Below are 20,548 nucleotides of genomic sequence, written 5' to 3' on the forward strand. Positions count from 1 at the left end.
AGTTAAGGAACTAATAATTAATTGGTAAGCACAAATACACTGATATTTTAAAAGCACCTTCATAAAAATGCATTTGCCTGGATAATAAAGAAGGTATATGTTGATTTATTAATCAAGAGTCACCTTGCTGAAACACAGATAATGACTAAAATAAATTTCCACTTGGCTAACCTTAGAGTGTATTGTGTACTTATGAGCTTGAAACAGTATATAGAAAACTTACTGAGAGTTTTACTCAGTTACTTATTCAAATTACATATTGAAGTTCCACTAAGCTCTTCCCTTAAAAAAAACCCAGCAGTGAAGAAGAACGGATGCCAAGTGAAAGCAAATACTTTCTTTTTGGCACTATGTTAATTTAAGTCCTTCCTAGCTCCCTTTATCTAGTACATCCCATCAGAGGCTGATTTTTCCAGCACTGCCTTTGATTCCCTCTGCTCTCCGAGTGAACTCCAGGAATCGATGGGGAGCTCAAACACCCTGCTGGTTATTAATGAGGGTATCAATTAGTGAGCCCAGAGCCTCCATACCTGTTAACATCCCAGATTTTGCTGGTGCCATCCGCGGAGGCCGAGGCCACGAAGTCCCCGCAGGAGTGCCAGGAGCAGCCCCGCACGGCGCGGGAATGGCCCCGCAGGGTCAGGACGCAGCCGCGCCTCGACAGGTCCCAGAGGCGCACCGTGGTGTCACCGCTCGATGTCACCAGCTGCGTGCCACTGCTCAAGGAAAAAAACACGTCTGAGCCACGAGAGAGGTGGGAAATGTCCAAGCAAAATAGTCTAACTCTATTTGGAAAGACAGGTTAAGTTGCATTTGTTGATTTTACCTTAAAATACATATGAACAAAAATGATCTTTGGAAAAGTTCGTATTTTTACTGTGCACAGTGTTCTGACATATAGATGAAGTGGCCACATATTAATGCACTATCAAAAGAAAGGGAGATAAGGAAACAGCTATCCCCACAGGAAAGTAAATATAGCTTTCAAATAAATTCCTACTTTTTGTAGCTTATTTGTGAGTTCATCAGTAAAATAACGTAAGCTTTCAAAATACAATAAGATAGATTCAGGGAAGAATATTTTGTTATTTTCCAAATTCAATCCATTTTCAACATATATTTATTTTTAAAAAGCATCCTAATGTTGTTTTTTCTAACTTTGTATAAACACTTCAACACACTCACCATCTCTTGGGGTCATTGATACATTACATAAATGAAAAATACAGAGTTCTTCTCAGATTTTTTTTGACAAATCTCAGATATAAACTAGTATAATTCTGTTTCCTTAAAAGCATGGACATACAGCTTCAGACTAAGAGTCCATCTGTAACATTTTATATAACTAGTAGGGGATTCTTAATAAAATAATTAGAAAAAGTATGTGGAGTGATTCTCTTATTAAACCCTCCCAAACCTACCCTGTGGCTCAGGATTTCTTTGTGCTTTAGAAGAATTCATGGATTTTTTTTTTCCCTATGAGTAATTGATTTTTGAACATATGCAAACCTTTGGCACCTGCAATCTCTTATGTCAATGAATTCCAAAATTTAATTATGCCTTGTGTGAAAAACTCTTCTGGGGTTTTAAATACCTTACTTCACTTTGTTTCATGCTTCTAATTCTACTACTGTGATTAAAAGCAAACACTGAGTGCACCTTCACCATGTCTAAATGTGCCACCAGCCGTGGTGGGACAGGCCCTGTCCTGCTCCCCTGCCAAGATGGAGACTCAGACTCATTCCTTGTGCAGATGTGATTCCAGCCCTTGGAGCCCATTTCCCAAACCTCTCAGCACCCTCTCAGCTGAAAGAGAAGGAACACAAGGACACTGTTTCCTGCTTTATTCTGTGCTCTTTCATTTAGTTACCATTTCTGGCACTACTGGACAGAAATTTTCAGCAAACTGACCACAGTGGCTGCAAGACCTCCTTCCTGAGTACTGATAATTAGACACGCTCTCACCTATTATCTACTCTTATCTTAGGACCATTTCTTCCTGTGTGCATTCCTTTGTGCTCACCTGCACTGATTTTCAGCTGCTGCTTCACCATCAAGTCAACTGCTGATACAGGAATCTTCTCCTGTAATTCTTCACATGCTCCTTTTCACTGCCCTGGCTAATTAGCAAACTCATCCACCTCACCCCCTTCCCCAGTTTCCAAGATCATCCTAATAACTTAGATCCCAGCACAGGTCCTGGGGGCCTCAGAAATTAATTTCACTATTCTGAAAGTGGCATTTGATTCCTATCCTTTCACCAGTTTTTAAACTTGTGAAATAAATTTTCCTTTTTATTCAGGACAGTTCTGCTTCCATGAGAGTTTCTGTGAAATGACCTCAAGAAGAATTTGCTGAAAATCCAAGTATAGGAAATTCATGAACCTCCCTTGATCAAGTGCTCAATAAGCCCTTCAGAGAATTCCCAACTGATTTCTGAGGCTTAATTTCCAAAGCCATGCTCACAGCTCCCAGGGCTTCTCTGCCATAAATGTATCCATGGATCCTGTAATTTGCCTCTTTAATACAATTCTTATCAAGATATGAAAATTAGATCAATCCATCTAGAATGCCTTAATCTCAAAATCTTTTAAAATATTGAAAAAATTAAAGCAGCCCTCCCAGGAATAATGGAGGTTTTCACTTTCCAAGCAAAAATCTGTTTCAATTCTTTTCATATTAAACAAAAATAAGAAACCAGGAGAAATGTTTGGGGATAATACACAAAAATACAGGTCAGAAATAGTTAAGCTGTAGGTTTTCAGACCAATTTCTGCCATTATCTGAGCAACATCAATAAGATGACCTTGCCCTTAGGATCCAATAAACTCTTTTATTTGAATAATGGCAAAGGGTCCTATCTCAGGCAGTAGAAATCCTTCTTCCAAATCTCTGGATATAAAATTGTGGGAACTGAAAACAGCTCAAGGGTTGATCCTAAGCACTATTGTAAAACTCTGAGTAAGAATACACTCAGAGATACTTAATTCACTGCTGCAGTTAATTTAAAAAAAAAGGTCTGGGACCTGTGGTGTCAACCCTTTTACGTTACATTCTCCCTTTCCTCCTTTTCCAATAGATGTCCACTGAATCACTTGGTAAAAGTAGCTGCTACGACAGCTTGAAATATGTGCATCATTTACCTGATAGATCTTAAGGGGGAACTTGCCACTATGAAAGATCACCTAGCCGAGATTTTGACTATTTTTAACACTTGCGGTTTAGGTTGCTATTTTTTGTGAAAATATCATTATAATATTCATTAAGGCAGTTACACCCCCATGCCTCAGACAAAGCTCTGAGAGATTAATCTCTCAACGTTTTTTTATAATGTTGCACAGAAATAGTCCTGAAGCTTTTGTCACATATACCAGAGCATAAAGGCTTGAAGTCTGAGTAGGGGTTCAGAGGAGACCCTAATTTTGTCAAGCTGTCAGGAATAAATGTGCTTTTGTTAACGAAACACTTTCAGTTTTAATAAGCCAGATCTTGGTTCTGGAGATAGATAAAATTAGAGAAGTGACAAATGATCATAGCCCTTATACATTTATAAAATAAGAGCTAAAAACAAATTCAGAGTCAGGTATAAAGTGGGACTGATGAAATCTGCAATTGATTCAGAGGCAAACATGCACTGCCACTGTTGTGAATCACAAAAAGATATATGGCTTATGCATTTTTTAATATATAATCCCCAAAATGCTACACAAAGAACTGGTTCCTTGGGCTGAATTTCAAAAATACACCATCCAGGCAGTGATGAAAATCTTTCAGAAAACAGATGTGAGCAGGAAGGTAGTTCAAATGGATTCAATTTGGCAATCTGCAGCAGGGGAAGGAGTTACAAGTGAGGTTTAGCACTCCTTACAGATCAAAGGAGAAAAAATAGTGGAGATTGGAAACAAAAGTGCAGCAGGAAGCAGTTTTGAGGGACAGACTGACAGTGGAGGTAAGGGCAAAAATACTCAGGAACAGAGGAACCCAGTGCACCAGCCCCCTGCAACACAAGTTCCCCAATATTCCCTGTGCATAAAAAAGCATCAGGTCATTAAAGGATGGGGATCTGTGATTATCCATGTAGGAACTTAACACTAGCATTTCTGGGAAGCACAAAGGGAATGATGGCTGTCAGGGCTGCTTCACACAGGGGCTGCACTCCCTGCTCAGGAAACCCTCAGCACACACCAGGATTCACACCAGACACACACACATAATGAACAGGAAAGTGCTGTGTCAAGCCAAGTCAGACACCTAAATCAAGCTGCTGCTATTAGGAAAAAGCCTATCTACTTAATAGCTGATCAATAATGACACACTTTCTCTGATTTGCAGCATTTTTCAGTCCTGGGAGATAAAAGGAAACGCTCTGAAATCTGAGGTAATGTTTTGTTACCCACAGCTGCAACGTTTTTGTACGGTGCTATTTTTCCTTATAAGAGCACGTGGGGGGGAAAGAAACAAATGTATCAGGGAAAGCAGCTGTTTTTATGATTTAGGCTGTCAGTTTACCCAGGTATAGTAGCCACACAGTCCTCTATCATGTGACTGATTTTCAAAAAATGCATGCTGGTTTTGATATTAAAAAAATATGAAAATATGACATTAGAACCTCAGCCTTAATCCTCAGCAGCAATACACAAACTCTGTTTGAATTTCAGACAGATCACTAACAGGGAAAGCTCCAAAAAAATCCTGTGCACTGTGCATATATCTAACTCAGACGAGAATAAAACACTTTGTTTTTTAAAAAATACATCAAAGAACTAGGCAAGATATTAGGAGACAAGAAAAAGGTAAATCCTATCTTGTTCTGTCAGTTCAAATGCATTCACATATATGCAAATAACTTTGCCAGCTGTCAGAAATGTGGTGTTTTTGTAAAGAAGCAGCACCTTTGTGCATGGTGCTCTGTGGATCCCAAACAGTTGGGTTTGTATGGTCTTGTGTGGCTGAGTTTTGGGGGTTATCTGTTTGTACTTTCTAGCAGACCAAAGGACTACATGGATGAAACATACCTGTATTGAATAAAGTATTTGTATAGAGGAATCTTTCCAATGGCACCCATAAGCCCTTTCTTGCCTCCATGGATAGACCATTTTGAAAAACATGAAATGCACATAAAGTTCTACCTTTCAGCTGATTTCTGGTATTCCTAACTGATACTGTAAACCTGCTCTTCCAGAAACAATTAGAGTGGAAAAAACTTTGGAAACCTTAATTCCACCTTCCACAAAAAGGGATGGAACATTAACTTTTCAAGCCTTAAATCTTTCCTCCTCCATATATTCTAAACACACACACACATTTCTTTTCATTACACATTCCTGGTCCTTCCAGCTTCACTGTTCTCTCGCTACAAAGACACCTCTCCGTTAACACTTCCCAAGTTGTAGACACATTAATAATTAAGACTCATATTCAGCAACAACATGAGCCTTTGGCACAGAGTCACTTTTCAGCATTTCAGGAGGCTGAGTGCCTCTGTGGAGTGCCAGTCAGGTGTAGGCAACAGCTACAACAACAACGCTGCCCTGGAAATGTGTCACTCCTAAGACCAAAAGCCAAAGTTCAAATATTGCTCCTGCTTCAAATATTTCTGGACAAGGGACTTAGGTCTGGATCTCAGGCTGCTCCAGGGAATTGCTCACGTTCCCTCTGAAGACCCCGTGGCCAACAACAATTCTCAAAGCAAAACTAAGCCAAACACAACCTGGGTTCAAGTATTTTGTCCTAAAAAACTGCAGCAAGAGGCAGCATCTGACTGGAATTTAAACAATACAAGTGATGCCTCCTCAGGTTTTAACATTTATAGTTTTCAGATTCTGTGCTGCTTTAGTGTGTGGGTCTGAGCTTCATATTAGGGCATGGTGAGCTCTCTTCACAAAGTAGGGAGACAAAACAATTCCTTCTCTAGCTGGGGAACAAGGACAAATGACCCAAATCTCAGGCCCAAGAGCACAAACAATGGCAGAATAAAGAGAGAAAAACAAGCAGGATGGGACTTCATGGGCTAAAGCTGTAATGGGACAATTAACTCCAACATGCAAATGGACCAGAACTTATGAAAATGTGAGACCCCGTGACCTGCTGTCCATTTTGTGACCATTTTGGTTCATCTTGGGTGCAGCCCTGGCTGGGCTCTTGTGCTGCCCAAGGTGCATCCATTGAGGCCTTTTAATAAATTCCGTGCTTTATTCTTTAACTCCATCTAGCCTCTGCTCTAGGTCAGCCTTCCCAAGCATCAGCAACACAACAGCAAATCTTAAACACACAGTCCACAACACTACAGGGGAGGTCTTTCACCATGACAGTTGAAAAACACTTCAAAATCAAGATTCCAGTCAGTTAATTGGAAACATGATGTCTCTCATTTACTTCTGTTCATGCAATTATTCTAAAGCAAAATTCTAAAAGCCTCTATGTTATTTGCAATACCAGCACAGGCTGACAGGAGGCACAGTAAAGTACAAGGGAAGAACTGAAAATACTGCTAAAGTTCACTTGAATTTTGGTGACATTTTCTGCTAGGTCAAAGTGGAAAGATAAAGAAAGAAAACGCTTAGGAAAAAAAAGTTATTCCATGAAGAACAGAACTAATCAACACTGAATGCCTATGGAAGCATCTTTTGCCTACCTCCTTCATGTTAGCTGTGATTAATCAAGGATACCAAGAACTGATTGATCCTTTAGAGTTCTGTCTTAATTTTTGCCAGAATTACCCTGCAAATTAAAAGTTACCAGAGAGAGTGGAAGACAGCATAAGGAACATGTGCAAGGGGGTTGGGGGAAATATATCCTTGTAAACCTAATTTACTTGGAAACAAGATTAAAGCCAGGGATCCAGACAACTACATTTAGGAAAGCAAACATCTACTAATGGAGTCCCACCTTTGGTTATGAGAGCTGTATTTAAACACTCCATTTTCCAGTTGGTGCTGAAAAATATAAGGGATGGAAATGCCAAACATCAGCTCTGCAGCCACTGCAACTCTTCTTTATTCTCCTACTTTGTCACTGCCCCACATTTTCCTCTCACCAGAGAAGGTGAAAATTTGGCTGAATTTTAAAAATGTTGGAGTCAATTTACAACTTAAGAAGTTCCCATTAAAATGACTGCAAAGACAAGGGGTGATTTTCTGCCTCACCAGGCAGGATGCTTGCACAATTCCTCTATAAAGGGTGATGTGGATCCAAAGGAAGATGGGACAAAGATTTGGAAGAGGAATTCACCAGGGATTACATGGAAACAGCATCTGGCTTAAAGTACTTTGAAATAAGAAGGAGAGTCCAGGGGAGTACAGAGACCAAACCTCACCAATGCCTTTCCTATTCTTAGCCATTCTGAGGCATGCCCTGGTACTCACTGCTGGGAACAGGATGATGGTCCAGAAAATTCTGGCATGGAGAGCCATCCTTATGTTCTTAGCCTGTGTTTGAACAAAACACTCAGCAGCAAAGATTTTGTTTCTAAGATTTTGTGACCTTGAAACAGACTTCACATATCGTTCACTTTTTTGTTGCTGGAGTTCTGAGACTCATTAATTATTTACAGTGACACTTCTTATTAAGAACCCCTAGGTTTTTTTTAGATCTGTGATTCATTTTGGGTGTTGCTTTAATTATCCTGGTGGTCTATGTGTCTAAGACACATTTTATGTAGTAATTGTAATATGTTTCATCCTTCAGAATAATCTTAAGCCAAATTTTACTCACTTTATTAATAGATATGAAATGCCATTTTTACAGAAGGTGACTGCTACAATACTCAGTAGCAGAAATGCAAAAATACCTTTTCTCATTTATCATTGAAGGTGAGGAGAAAAAGAAATTAAATTTCAAAAATACAAAATCAATTATAAACTGACATTCTACAAGCCAAGAAAAGCCTTCCAAAGGCAGGAAGCAGGGCAGTACCCAGCAGATGGTGGATGGCACATGGGTACGTGGCTTTTTGTCAGGGAAGAAAAACACAACCATCCTCCAAAATCCTTTGCCATAAGGCTATTGGCTGGAAATCCTCAGAATCCTGTCAATGTGTACCACGCCAAGTGCAAAACTTGAGGCAATTTTTCACTCCACATTACCTAATTGGGAGATCTTTCTGTGCTATTTCCTGCTCACACATTGACCTGTGCCAGGAGGAGCGTTTCCCCTCGTGCTGCCTGGCTGGCAGCTGGCTGTGAAAGCAAGGGCAAACAGGAAAGCAAGGGCAAACAGGAAAGCAAGGTTTTGGCACCAAACTGCTTCTACATAGACTGACACCAGGACTAGGCATCACACAAGTAGCAAACTTTTCTTTGAATGAAGTTCATCTTCTCCATGAAAACTTCCTTGAGGCTACTTCCGCTTCGAGACTGACAGGTTCACATCTGCAAACATTTAAATACAACGTGCTCCTAACTACCAGAAAGAGTCCTGGTATAGTACGTGTGAACTCTGAGGTAACAAGTTCAAGCCATTTATTAACAAGTCTCAACTTGGCAAGTCCTCTATACTTTAAAGCATCTTTCCTTTCTCAACTAAGTACTGGTACCAGAAGCTGCTGTGTGACCAATCCTGTTTCCCCTGAGACCTGCTCTTACCTGCACATCTTCCTGTGCCCAAGTACCCCTTTTTTTCCCAAGTGCTGGCCCATTCTAAACACAGCCTATAGTTCTACATTCAGGATCAATATAATGATTTTTAGTCATTTTGTTAGCATGACTTTTTGTTACAATAATTTGTTATTTCCCAGATTGCTCTAATGCAGGTTACAAACTACACAGACCCAACTCAGGCCTGCCCCATCCAAATCCAGCAGCTGAGCATGGTAGTCCCCAAAAAATATTTACCATTTACTGCAGGCTTTGATGTATAAAAATGGCTTAGCTGCCATGCAATATCATGTAATTAGAGGTGGTTAAATGAGAATCTAAAATAAATTAGGTGCCTGGTAGAAGGCAGCTTTTAGTATGTGTAAAATTGGCTTTTAGGAGGCTTGGGAAGCACACCAGGTAAGGAATAAAAATAAAAAAGACAAAAGATAAACTAGTTACAATACTTGGAGATTAAATGTAGCAAAATAAGTGTCAGCAAGACAGCAGGCACTACACAATGCAGGGCTCTAGGCAAAAATTAGACAGCAATGAATTCCCTTTTTACAACTATTTTGCATTAAAAAGATGCCTTTTCTAAAAGCTTCCTGCCAATGCACATCTAGCACCCCACAGCAAAATCAGACACCTATTTAACAAGAGGCAGGAGAATCCTGGCCTCCAGCTGGAAGCAGGGAGCTCATGGGAGCCTGGCCAGTGATATCTCCACCAATTATGAAGCCCTCTTATGCTGAAGGCAAAGAGTGTTCCTGGGTCCACTTGTGCCACTTTCCTGTAGCCTACTGCCAAGTAAATTTTCCTCCATTAACTTCATGAGAAATAACTATTTTACCTGAAATCAAATCTAATGAGTAAACATTGCAAAACTACCACGTTTTCCAGAAATGAGATCTATTCTGCACCATTCCAACACTTTCAAACAATCCAATGTAAGTTAAAGGCTTTCTGTACACTGTTAAATTTTTAAAATAATGTATTTAGCCCACATAAAATCATGCATAGTACCAATCAATATCCATGACATACATTAAACAGTGTACCATTACAGTGTGATACTTCATCTCAACACCCATCCCATCCAGTTTGGTCATTTTTCCTCCATTGGAATGACTCCAAATCCTCAAATTGTAATGAAGGGCTGTTGAAGTAGGGAAAAATGTAGTTTGGAAGGAGTTCAGATACATGAATTCCATGTACAGAACAGATTTATGACCTATATTAACAGCAATAATCCTGTGTCTCGGTCCCTCTGAAATGCAAAGTTGTGGCTCAGTCGTTTTAAATCCATTATCATCCCCCAGTGGTGGTCCAGTGATGTCTAATCACAATCAATAGCCAGTAATGAACCACAGTCATTAATCCCATTTGCATGTTTGTATAAAGCATCATTTTTAAGCTGCATATTCATATGCAGAGAGAGTTCAGTGAGTGCACAGAGATTTCGCAGCCGCTGGAAAGTTCTGCACTGGGATTTGAACATTCCCAGGCTCCTGGAAGGATATTTAACTCACTCTGTGTAATGATCCTGACAGTGAAGGCCAAGAAAACACACAGGACAGTGCAGGAGCCCAGTGTTTGTACTTGGGGCAGGCGATGATCTCACTGAGCCATGCCCTGGGGATACAGGGACACAGCTTGAGGAGGGGGAGTGAGTTAATTGAGACAGTGATCAATAACAATCTAACTGCAAGAGTGGAGGAGGAATGGAAATGCTGAACATGAGCAGAATCCTGGGCTGATGCAAGAGAAAGCAGAATAGCAAAGTGAATATAAATTTCCTCCCTTTCTCTGAAAGGCTTTGCATGAAAACTGAACTTTCATCCACGAGGCCATGCAGCCTAAACACTGACTGCTCAAGAGAGGGGACACCAGAAAACCCTTCAAACACAACAACTCTCACAGGTAATCTAAACACAGACACAAACACTGTGGCCTTCTCCCTCTGATCCCCATTTACTTTATATACACAACCATTCAAACCCAAAGGCAATAATTACCACAAAATAAGAACTTGGTTCCACATCCACATCCCTCAGCAGTCAAACAAGTCCTGATGCTCATTCCCAGCTGGGCAACTTCTCCTGCTTCCTGTGCTACTGCAACTGTTTTGTACCTGGAATTCCCCAAATTACTGCAGCCACACAGCTTGAGGGGAAGCACAGAAACACAATAAATGACTGTGCAATTCATACCTGGAATTTGTGCTCCAGACAAGATCTTGTAAACACTCTAAATATTTGGGGTTATTTCCAATTTAAATATCTTAGATATTGCCTCAATTGAATTGCCATTCTCTAGTCAACTCTAACACTAATGTTTGTTATTTTAACAGCTGCACTTTAGGAAAGGCTCATTTTAATGATATAACAAACACAGATATCTCCTTAGCCACTCCACTAGAACCCTTGCAGCAGACCTGAGGGAAAATACAATTGCCTTTATTGCACAGAAGAAAGCAATAATGAACCGAGGATGTTAAAGGCATCAAGATTATAATTGCACTCAGAGAAACATAACACAAGAGATTCTATTAAGAAAGATGTTTTGATGTGTATAACAACTCTGAACAGAGTCAGAGCAACATGTCCAGGATCAGAGCAGTGAACTGAGACTCCCCAGCCCCAGAGATGGCAGCTCCTTCTGCAACTCCAGCTCCCCAGCACAAAATGCTGATGAAGCCAGAAAAAAACCTAAACTACTCAAAATCTGAACCCACCAAAGTGAACAACAGTTTTGTCTCACAGCCTAAATAAATGATCAGCAAAACTGAACTGCTTCTGGTGACTCACAGGCAGCAAGAGCTGTAGGAACTGAAAATCAGACAGATGTACAGAAAAAGAAACCAAGAGCTCTTTGAAGAGCAGGCAAATTTCCGCAAAACTTTCAGAGAACACACTCATGGCTTCAAATGAAGCTGAACTAATAGGTTTAGAAATGTCCCATTTTATTGATACTCTGTAAAGAGATTTCAACCGCCTATTCCTCCACCCTTTCTCTATCAAAGTGGTTATCATATAGAAATTACTTTCTTTCAAGTAAACACCAAATCTAATTACCTCACAGCTGATCAGAAAGTTTCCTTGCAATTTCTAAGTCAAAACAATTACATCCACATGGTGATTCTTAATAATTCTTTTGTCAGAAAGATTAAACTTGACACCTGTCTTGTGAAATTGATAATCACAGTGTCTTTTCAACCTAATATCAGATTGGTTTAAAGCCTCACAAATTAAATATGTCTGTTTTCAGGTCTAAAATCCAGATAATGGCAGAATGTAGCACACAAGGTCATCACTTAAGAAAAACAACATCATTTCTGTGTAAGCTAAGCATTCAGAACATTTGAAAACTACTACCTGATGGGCAAGCATATCATCTAAATGACAGATGATAAAGATAAGGTAATTAAATAAGAAATTAAATAATACTACACAAAGACTAGCTAACTTTCTATCCCCATTAGGATTTCTAATGCATCCAAGGTCACACATTGTGAGTATGAAAATTGAGGTCTTTGTTAAAGAGCCTTCACAGAGATACTCTGCATCTGTGATGGAGGGGCTGCAAATTCATCAGTAGAAATGGCATTAATTTATCAAGAGGATTCAATCACTGGTGTTGAAGTTCATTGTGTGTAAAGCCTCCTGTGAAAGCAACTACAGAGTGCTTTCAGCAAAGGGCAGCATTTATGACAGTGGGTTTTCTTTCTGTAGATATTTCAAAAATACACCTGAATTGCTCAGTGGGAGGACTGCTGCTTCTGCCAAACATTTCCTCCTTCTCCTGCCTCCAGCTGTCCTCAGCACTTCTCTCTCCTTCCACTCCCTGAATTATTGTAATGGAGATATTATTAGTGAATCACTACCTTGGAGTGGTCAGTATTTCCATTCCTTGTATAAGAAATACAAGCCAAAGGTAGTTTTTCATTCAAGCCTGGTCATTCTGGATGAAAAGTGAAGCCTATTCAGTAACCACACTATGGAATTGCACACTGTTTGCTTTCTGAAATCAATATAATGAAAGACTCTTCAGGTTCCATGCAATAGGAACATTCTTTGATCTTTTTATTGATGGAGAAAACTAGTTCTGTAGAGCAGAGGTAACATCCTTGGAGAACATTCATGGCCTAATTATGAATGTTTCTGAAGGCAAACCTTCCAGATGGCACATGGGCTGCCACTACAACCGCCTCAGAGATGGAAGATGAGAAGCACTGGGGTAAAGCAGACACGTGAGGATTTGGCAACAAAGAAAATCTCCAGAAGTTTGGACATCTGCTGGGAACCCCAGCCTCTGTGAGGAAATTTTCCTCAGTAAAAAGCCAACTACTGAACAACAAATCAAGATCTAAATCTGTAGCAAAGTTATCAGTCCATGTTTTCCAAAAGCGCATCGCAGAACTGAGCTCTCTAAAGAAAATAAAAATGAGACAGTTTTTTCTTGAAATAGATACTCACCAATAGTTAACACAGCTCTTTGAAATGAAAACATACTTTATGTATCTATTTACTTCTCAAAACCCCACAGAGAATAACCAACAGTGCCACGTGCCAGAAGAAATTAGTATGGGTAGAAACATTTGGCTTGTAGGAGTGGGTGGAAGGGAAAAAATTTTAATCAAATCCATTACCTGGTTATTGATTTCTCTTTGCCAGACTGATCCTGTAGAATACTTATAAAGCCTTTGACATTGAGACGTTTGGCCAAAAATATTGGATTAGACTAAGCAAAAGCTGAGCTTCTCATGTAATCTCTCATATTTCATTTGTATGTGATTTATTCCTTTGTCCAGCAGAGGCTTTTTATTGATAAAAATAATGAGATTGAGAATCCCAAAGGAAATCTAATGCCCACCCAAACATGTTTGTGAGATAAAAATAGTAGGCTTTGCAAGCTTGAGAAAGAATGATGTTATGTTAAAACTGTTTCCTTGTACAAAAAGTATGAAGCTTATCAAAGATTTTGAAATAAATAAAGCTGCTTTTGAAATTAAAATTTTGCTATACTTGAAAACACCAAGCACACAGTGAATACTGTACACTGGGGAACTGAATGAAAGACTTCTGAAATAGTTTCTTTCCTTGCAGAATAAATGAATACAACTTTTTTTCTTTTGACTCCTGTATTAGCTCAGTTTGATAAAACACTTTAACAGATGTCTCGACTGCTAAATATGATGTGTTACATAAAGCCAGTTAGATGACTGAAAATTAATCGTGCCACTCAAAAGAAGTTTCTTACCACTGGCAAATTTAATATGTAATCTGGTAACTAAAGGCTTTATTGAACTATGAAGAAATTCAACATCCTCTAAAAAATTAAATCATTATGCCTATTCATTAAATAAGTGTTCAAAAGTCCTAAGTAGAACATACAGACTATCTCATGTTTCTTTCATAGCTACCAATAGTAGTAAAAGGATAAATAAAACCCATCTGTTTCTGCAGTGAGACCTGAATGAGGTTTTAAAGACTATTTCAAAGCACAAATCAAAATAATTCTATTCCACTGATAGCCAACAGAAACCTTTATGATAATCTGAATCTTACAATTCTTTTTTATGTTAATACTTGGAGGGGAGTTGGTGGCTTTCAAGTCTCAGCCTTGTTTAATGTATAGTGTGAAACTCAGCTTTTACAACTCCAAAGCCAGCAGAGAAAGTCTTCTGTAGCCCGCTGTCCATGGACCTTTAATTACCAGTAATCTCCAAACCCCTTCCCTGAAGGACTGTTGCTCTGGCTGGCTCAGTGGCCAGGCAGGAGGATGAAGCCTTCCTCCTCCTCCTCCTCCTCCCTGGCTCCCAGGTGTGCACAGCAGCTCCTGAGCAGCCTCTCCCACCAGGGCAAGCTCTGCCTTGCTTCAGTTCCTCACTCTCCAGCTAAAAGGAGCAATTAATGGAACCCTGTAACTTAAACTCTGATCATGAAACCACTTCCAAGATTTCTGTGTTGTCCATAATGAATCCAGCAGTTCCCTGAGAGTGCAGACAGAACATCCCTGGGATGTGCTGCACATCTCCTGCCCACTTTGGCAGCTTGTACACAGAACTCGACCTCTCTAGAAGTACCTGACCAGCTGGAGGTGCACTGCAGAGCCACACAGTGTCTGCACAGGGAATTATCTGCGAGGTCTAGGGTCTGTGTCAGTGTTGTGGGATTGGGCAGTAGTCCCACAAAAGTGCACACAACTCTTAACAGCACTGGAAAAGCAATCTGGAGCACGACAAACAGGAGTGTCCCTGAGCACATCACTCCTGAAATTATTCCATAACAGGGTTTGAAACAATTCCTGATGAAGCTGAATTTCCAGCCTGTTCCTGTTTCAACATCTCCAGGAGCTTCCTTTGCTTCTGCTGGTTTACATGTACAGTAAGTTGGTGCGACTGCTGACCCAGTCTGGGCAGTGGCTCTGAAGGATGGGTGATAAAAACCAACACTTTAAAATCACTGACTCCAAACCTCTCTAAATTTCTTCCTGGGGACAGACTTTTTTGCAGAGCCCAAAAGCATATGTGAAGATCTCTTCTAAGGAAGAGCCTGCAGTAGCATAGTCAAATCCCACTGCTTTATGTTAAATTACAGTTTCCATGCAGACAAATGCTGCTGCATTTCACTAAAACAAACAAACATTAGATTGTAGCAACATCTTGTAGATCCTGGAATCATAACTTCAGCAGTGACTGTTTGTTCTGCAAGTCCCCCTAGTTGCACCAAAAAACTACAGCATCAAATCTTGGAAGGCAGTACATTAAACAAAATGGCTTAATAGATAATTCCTGCTTCTTTTCATAGAAATAAAAATGAATCAAAGAATGGCATTAGGAATTATTAAAGTGCAAGGAGAAATATATTTGATGCTAGTAGAATGTTTTAAATTATCTTGCTACTGTGACTAAAGAACGTACTCTTCTCTGTATGTCATCAAGTACTCTTCATTTGCTGAGGCTTTGTGGGCCCTGTACCATCTTAGCTATTTAAAAGATATTATTTGCAATTTGTAACTAAGAAAACAGTCATTTATCTTTAGTATCAGATTTTGTGTGATTCTCTTCACACCCTACAGATGTTTCTCACCACACACTGATAGCTGAGGATATTATGATTGTCAAGAAGATTGGTGTGGATTGATGCATCAGCAGCTCCCAGGGCTGGGACACTCCTCAGCAGCACAGCCTGTGGGGAGCCAAGAGCAGCAGAGGTGGGGGATGAATAAAGCAGCACACTTGTAATTCACCTTGATAATCAAAGCACTTTGGGCTCTCAAACTACAAAGGCATGTCCACTGAGAAATTCACAAGTGGTGCCTGGACCTGCCAAGCTGTCAAGTCTGATTTTTGCTCCTCAATGTTTCCCTCCAAGCACAGAGTCCTGTGAGATGCAGTGAGCAAGGAGCAGTGTCAGCCTGTGCCTGCTGCCTCAGAACATCTGAGCCTGGCTGGATCAAACCCAGCTGCCTCTCCCTTCTGGGACTAACCTCCCTCCTGAATTTTGGCCCTTGCTCCCATCACTCTTCAGAGGTTTCTCCACACCCTCCCTCCCTTCCTGCATTACTGTTCTGCAGGGCTTTTCAGTCTATTCTTTTTCCACACAAAGTCATCTCTAGATAGCTTCTTCACAAATGATAAGATAAAAAAAAGAAATTAAAATAATTTAAAAAGAAAAAAATAAAATGAGGGGCTTACCCGAGTAAGAATTAATTTCACTTTCAAAGTTATTCTGACTTCAATTCTGCTCAGGAATTTGCTTTTTAAGAGAATTTTATAAAAAACTTTTCTGAGAATTGTCATATGATGAGAAAATAACTTCCACTCTGATAGAGTTTTACATATACGATTTTATATTTATTAGACACTGCTCTTGAAAACTTTGGGCAAATATCATTATCCTCGTTCTTTTTCCCCACTCTGGATTGTCAGCAACATTTTGGACTTGGTCTTGAGAAGTCACCACAGTGCTCAGTTACCCATAGCCTGCTCCCATGTGCTACAGAATTCCGCTAAAAGCTTCTTGTGTGAATTCAAGCCCACCTGGAGCTGCATTCCCTCCACAGCTCATTCAATCTCTCTCCAATTCCTCACATCCATCCTCCATAGATTCTGCTAATTCTCTCTCTACAGGGTTGTCTTTCTCCTCTGTCCATGCACAGGTTTCCATCTGAGTAACATCAGCTCCTCCAGCTTTGAGAAATACCATCCAGAGCTGCCTCTGCTCTGGAAGAACATGGGTTGTTCTTTCATCTTTCTCTTGCTCCCCCTCATTGGCACCTTCTTTTAGGGTATCAAACGTTACATGCCTTTATTTGCATGTTTGATGCATGAACATACTTATTCTATCTTTTCTTTAGTGTTGTCATTAATTACTGAGGAGGCAATAAATGCCTCCAGGTTTTCCAATAGCAATAGAACTTATAGAAAATCCACACAGGTAAAAGTAAGTGCTGTGGCAATTTTTATATAATAATAATAAATTGATAACAGTTTTGATTTCTTTCCTCAGTAACTGAGGAAACTCTGCTTCTTTCTTAGGGGAACAGGACATTACCAAGGAGTTGACAATCTGACAACTTTCAGTGCTAGTTTTAAATAGCTTCAAGAACCTACAGTTTGTACTTCTATTCAATTCAGAAATCCATTATGTTCCACAGAACCAGACAATATGTGCATGAAAAGGGCTACAAACATTTTAGAAGAGTTGACTTGATTAATGAATATTTATGAATATATTAAGGACATTACATATTATACCAGCCCACATGCAGGGCAAGAATATAATATTTTACTGTTCACTGGGATTTTATCAGACATTAACACACACCTCTGCTATGCTGCAGAGCTTGATTCTTTAGCCACCCAGGAAGGCTAGTAACAAAGATAAATAAATCTGGTACATGCCATGAAATATCTTTGTATAATTAGAGTATGGTCCTTAGAGGTACAGCATTAACATCCTCAGCTTATTCTGGAAAGCAGCAGAAGATGGAGATTTCTGTTTGCTATTTCAAATATTTGAGTCACCTGGCACACACAGGTGCACTACATAGCTCTTCCCCAGCTCTCCAGATTCTTACCACAAAACCTCTGTGTATGACTGTGACAGAAATCATTCTCATTCCCTCATTCCTTCACATCTAGAAAAAGCAAGCTGAGAAACATTAAATTTTTCAACGGTGACAGGAGCTTGAAACAGCTAATTCATCTGCAAAGCAGTGTTCAGCCATACCAGAGTAAAAACACTGCTTTTTTTTGAAGTTTGGCCAGGTGTCACCTGAGTTTCAAAGAAGGAAGCACTGTTCTCCTCCCTCCTCCCAGCTGCCGCATGCTGCAGATGACAAGACCCGTTTGAAGTTTTATTTTAAAAGCTTAAGGCAATGCTTTACTCTCAGATCTGCAGGGAGCTGCTCTGCTCTCCTCACATGCACACAGCCAGACTGCTGCCCTTCATCCCCTGTCCTGGGAGCCACTGCAGGGAGAACACATGGTGCACCCAGACCCTTTGTGCTGACCCAGGAGCAACACAAGAGCAGCTGTGGAGCCTCAACACAGTCTCACCTCACCCTGCTTTGATCACAAGTGAAACAGAGGTGGTTTTCAGCATAAAATCACTGTGGAATGAAGCACATTGTCAGTGGGGGCGTGGGGGGGAAGACTCCAAGACATCCAAGAACTTTTTGCCTCTAAGGCTCTGTGCTTAAAGACACCGTGGTACATCAAAGCTTCTAAGGACAATCCTCATTTCTCTAATGCCTGCTCCAGAGCCTAAACCACACCTTTACCTTGGTATTGCTACTTCCTAGAACCAGTTCTCTCATGGCTCTTGGAGACATTGAGGATATAAAAACACAGCAGCACTTCAGCTTCAAGTCTCTAGATCTTCCCAGCCACCTGCAATACTGGCAGCTTCACCCCTATTTACACAGTGGTGGCACAGAGATAACCATGAGAAAGACCCTTGCTCAAGTAATACTCTGTGAGCACATAACCCCCAGATTTCTGGGATTTTAAGTCATTTGTATGTGCAGGAGCATCAGTTAAATGCCCATCACAGCTCTCCTAAAATCACTAGAGCCTGGTGTCAGGGTGTGGGTTATTGCAGGATGCTGCACCAGGTGATCTGACAGCAGGCTCATGTGGCTGCACACAGAACACTTCTCACACCAGAGGTGGAGGTTGTTCTAAACCTGATTTTACAGAGAAAGAAGAAACACAGAGGAGAAGTGATCTCACAGAGGACAAACAGGAAAGATTATAGGACTGTAGAAGTTGTACACAGATTATAGGACAATAGAAGTTCTACCATTTAATAGGCCAGTGGCACAAAAAATACTTTTCTTTTCCACTTCCTGGTTAAACATCATTTCAAATCTTTAAACTGGGAACAAAACTAGGAGTTATCTACATTTGATTCCAGAAAAAGAAAAAAAAAATCTATTAGAAATCTTCATTTTTATTTAATTGGTTTTACTTCCGAGAAAAACAGATATATAAAAGTCTCCTATCTAAAAAAAAAAAATTAAAAAAATTTAAAATATGATTAAATGTATTCTGCCACATTATGTATTTTATGCAGTAACAGAAGACAATATTTTAACAGCACTGCTTTTGAATCACTCCAGAGCATTCAGCAGGAGTCAATTTATACTGCAAGAGAATAATGATGTACCTCAACTCATTTTAATTTCAATAATTGAATGAGAAATAGGAAAGCCTATTGAAAGGACTGTATTCTGGTCAAAGACTAATGAGAAAATAGTTTTGAGCCTCTGAGTCAGCGGGTGTCATGGTAACAATGCATTATCGAAATCTGATTAGTATGGCCAGCAGCTTTATAAATGATAACATGCTCTTCTAATTGTATTTCCCTTTCTTCCCCTGTGCTAAGTTTTATATTCACAACAGGTAAGAGGAAAAGGCAGCATTCTGTTTATCTGCAAGTTTAAACCATGTCCAGCACTCACAAGCTCTGAAATCTGTCACGCAGCAATAGATGAATTTTCCTACCATCTTAAAACAAGAAGCTAAGCCTTCCATTTCTCTCCTCCTGTATCATATGCAATTAAGTTAAACATTATCCTCTTCATTTAAATGTAGTTATTTCTAAGGATATACACATGAAAAAGAGAACACAGTGAAAACACAAGCATCTTAAGAAAAAGGCTCTTTTTCTTAGGAGAAAGTGATGCAACAGAAGAGTAAGTGCATGTTTAATTCATTCCAGAAAGTGTGACTCCTGGTTCTTGAGGTTTTGAAAAGAAGGAGGGGATTTTCTTGTGTTTAGAGGACTATGTCTGTCTTTGATAGCTCATTATAAACTCAGAAATCAGGAGGAATCATGAAATTAAATAGGATACATTTCCTCCTCATGAAGAAGAGACCTAATATTACTTCATAAAATAAACACAATGAAAATACAAGGTTGAAGGCTTAATAATGCTCCTTTTATAACCAAGCCTCAGGTGAATAGCCCAGCAGACCTTCATTATATTAACAGTAAAGAACTCTATTTAAAATGCTGCCTCACAAATCTGATGCAAAGCAATTTCAACATATAGAAGCTCAGTCTGATCAAATGCATTTTAGTTTTGAGAGTAAAATGGCGTCCTATTTTTCAACAGAAAGACCAAAAAATCTACTTCATGTTTGCCCTATTTCCATGACCCTTGTAACTTAAATATTTAATTTGTATTTTCCATGTTCACTTTCATTTATTAATTCAGCTCCAAATCCATAAGATGAATGGGCAGGAAAGCTCATATTCTCTAGGTAAACCCAAATATTCTTAGTCATATGACAAATAATGCATAATACAAGAAGTCAACTTTTCAGTATTATTAATAATGGGACTGTGTTTGCCATAGTGCATGAACAGGGAGAAAATGAATACAGCAAGACTTGAAAAGCTTATTACTCCTTGTTACGTGCACTGCTATGGGGACAGAGTTTAAGATGTACAAAATAT

The 20,548-nt window shown here is 39.6% G+C and overlaps 1 protein-coding gene across 3 annotated transcripts in view; it reads right to left on the bottom strand.

The window, feature by feature from the left end:
• The window catches only part of SPAG16 (sperm associated antigen 16), a 370,003-nt gene that overhangs the window by 172,660 nt on the left and 176,795 nt on the right, over nt 1-20,548 (bottom strand). For all 3 annotated transcript variants that reach the window (XM_041460215.1, XM_041460214.1, XM_041460213.1), the window contains one exon: nt 531-716. In XM_041460215.1, coding sequence (XP_041316149.1) covers nt 531-716 — 186 coding nt within the window. The remainder of the gene's footprint in view (nt 1-530; nt 717-20,548) is intronic.

This window comes from Pyrgilauda ruficollis, unplaced genomic scaffold (genome assembly GCF_017590135.1).
Source record: "Pyrgilauda ruficollis isolate IOZ18807 unplaced genomic scaffold, ASM1759013v1 scaffold140, whole genome shotgun sequence".
NCBI classification, from domain to species: Eukaryota; Metazoa; Chordata; class Aves; order Passeriformes; family Passeridae; genus Pyrgilauda; species Pyrgilauda ruficollis.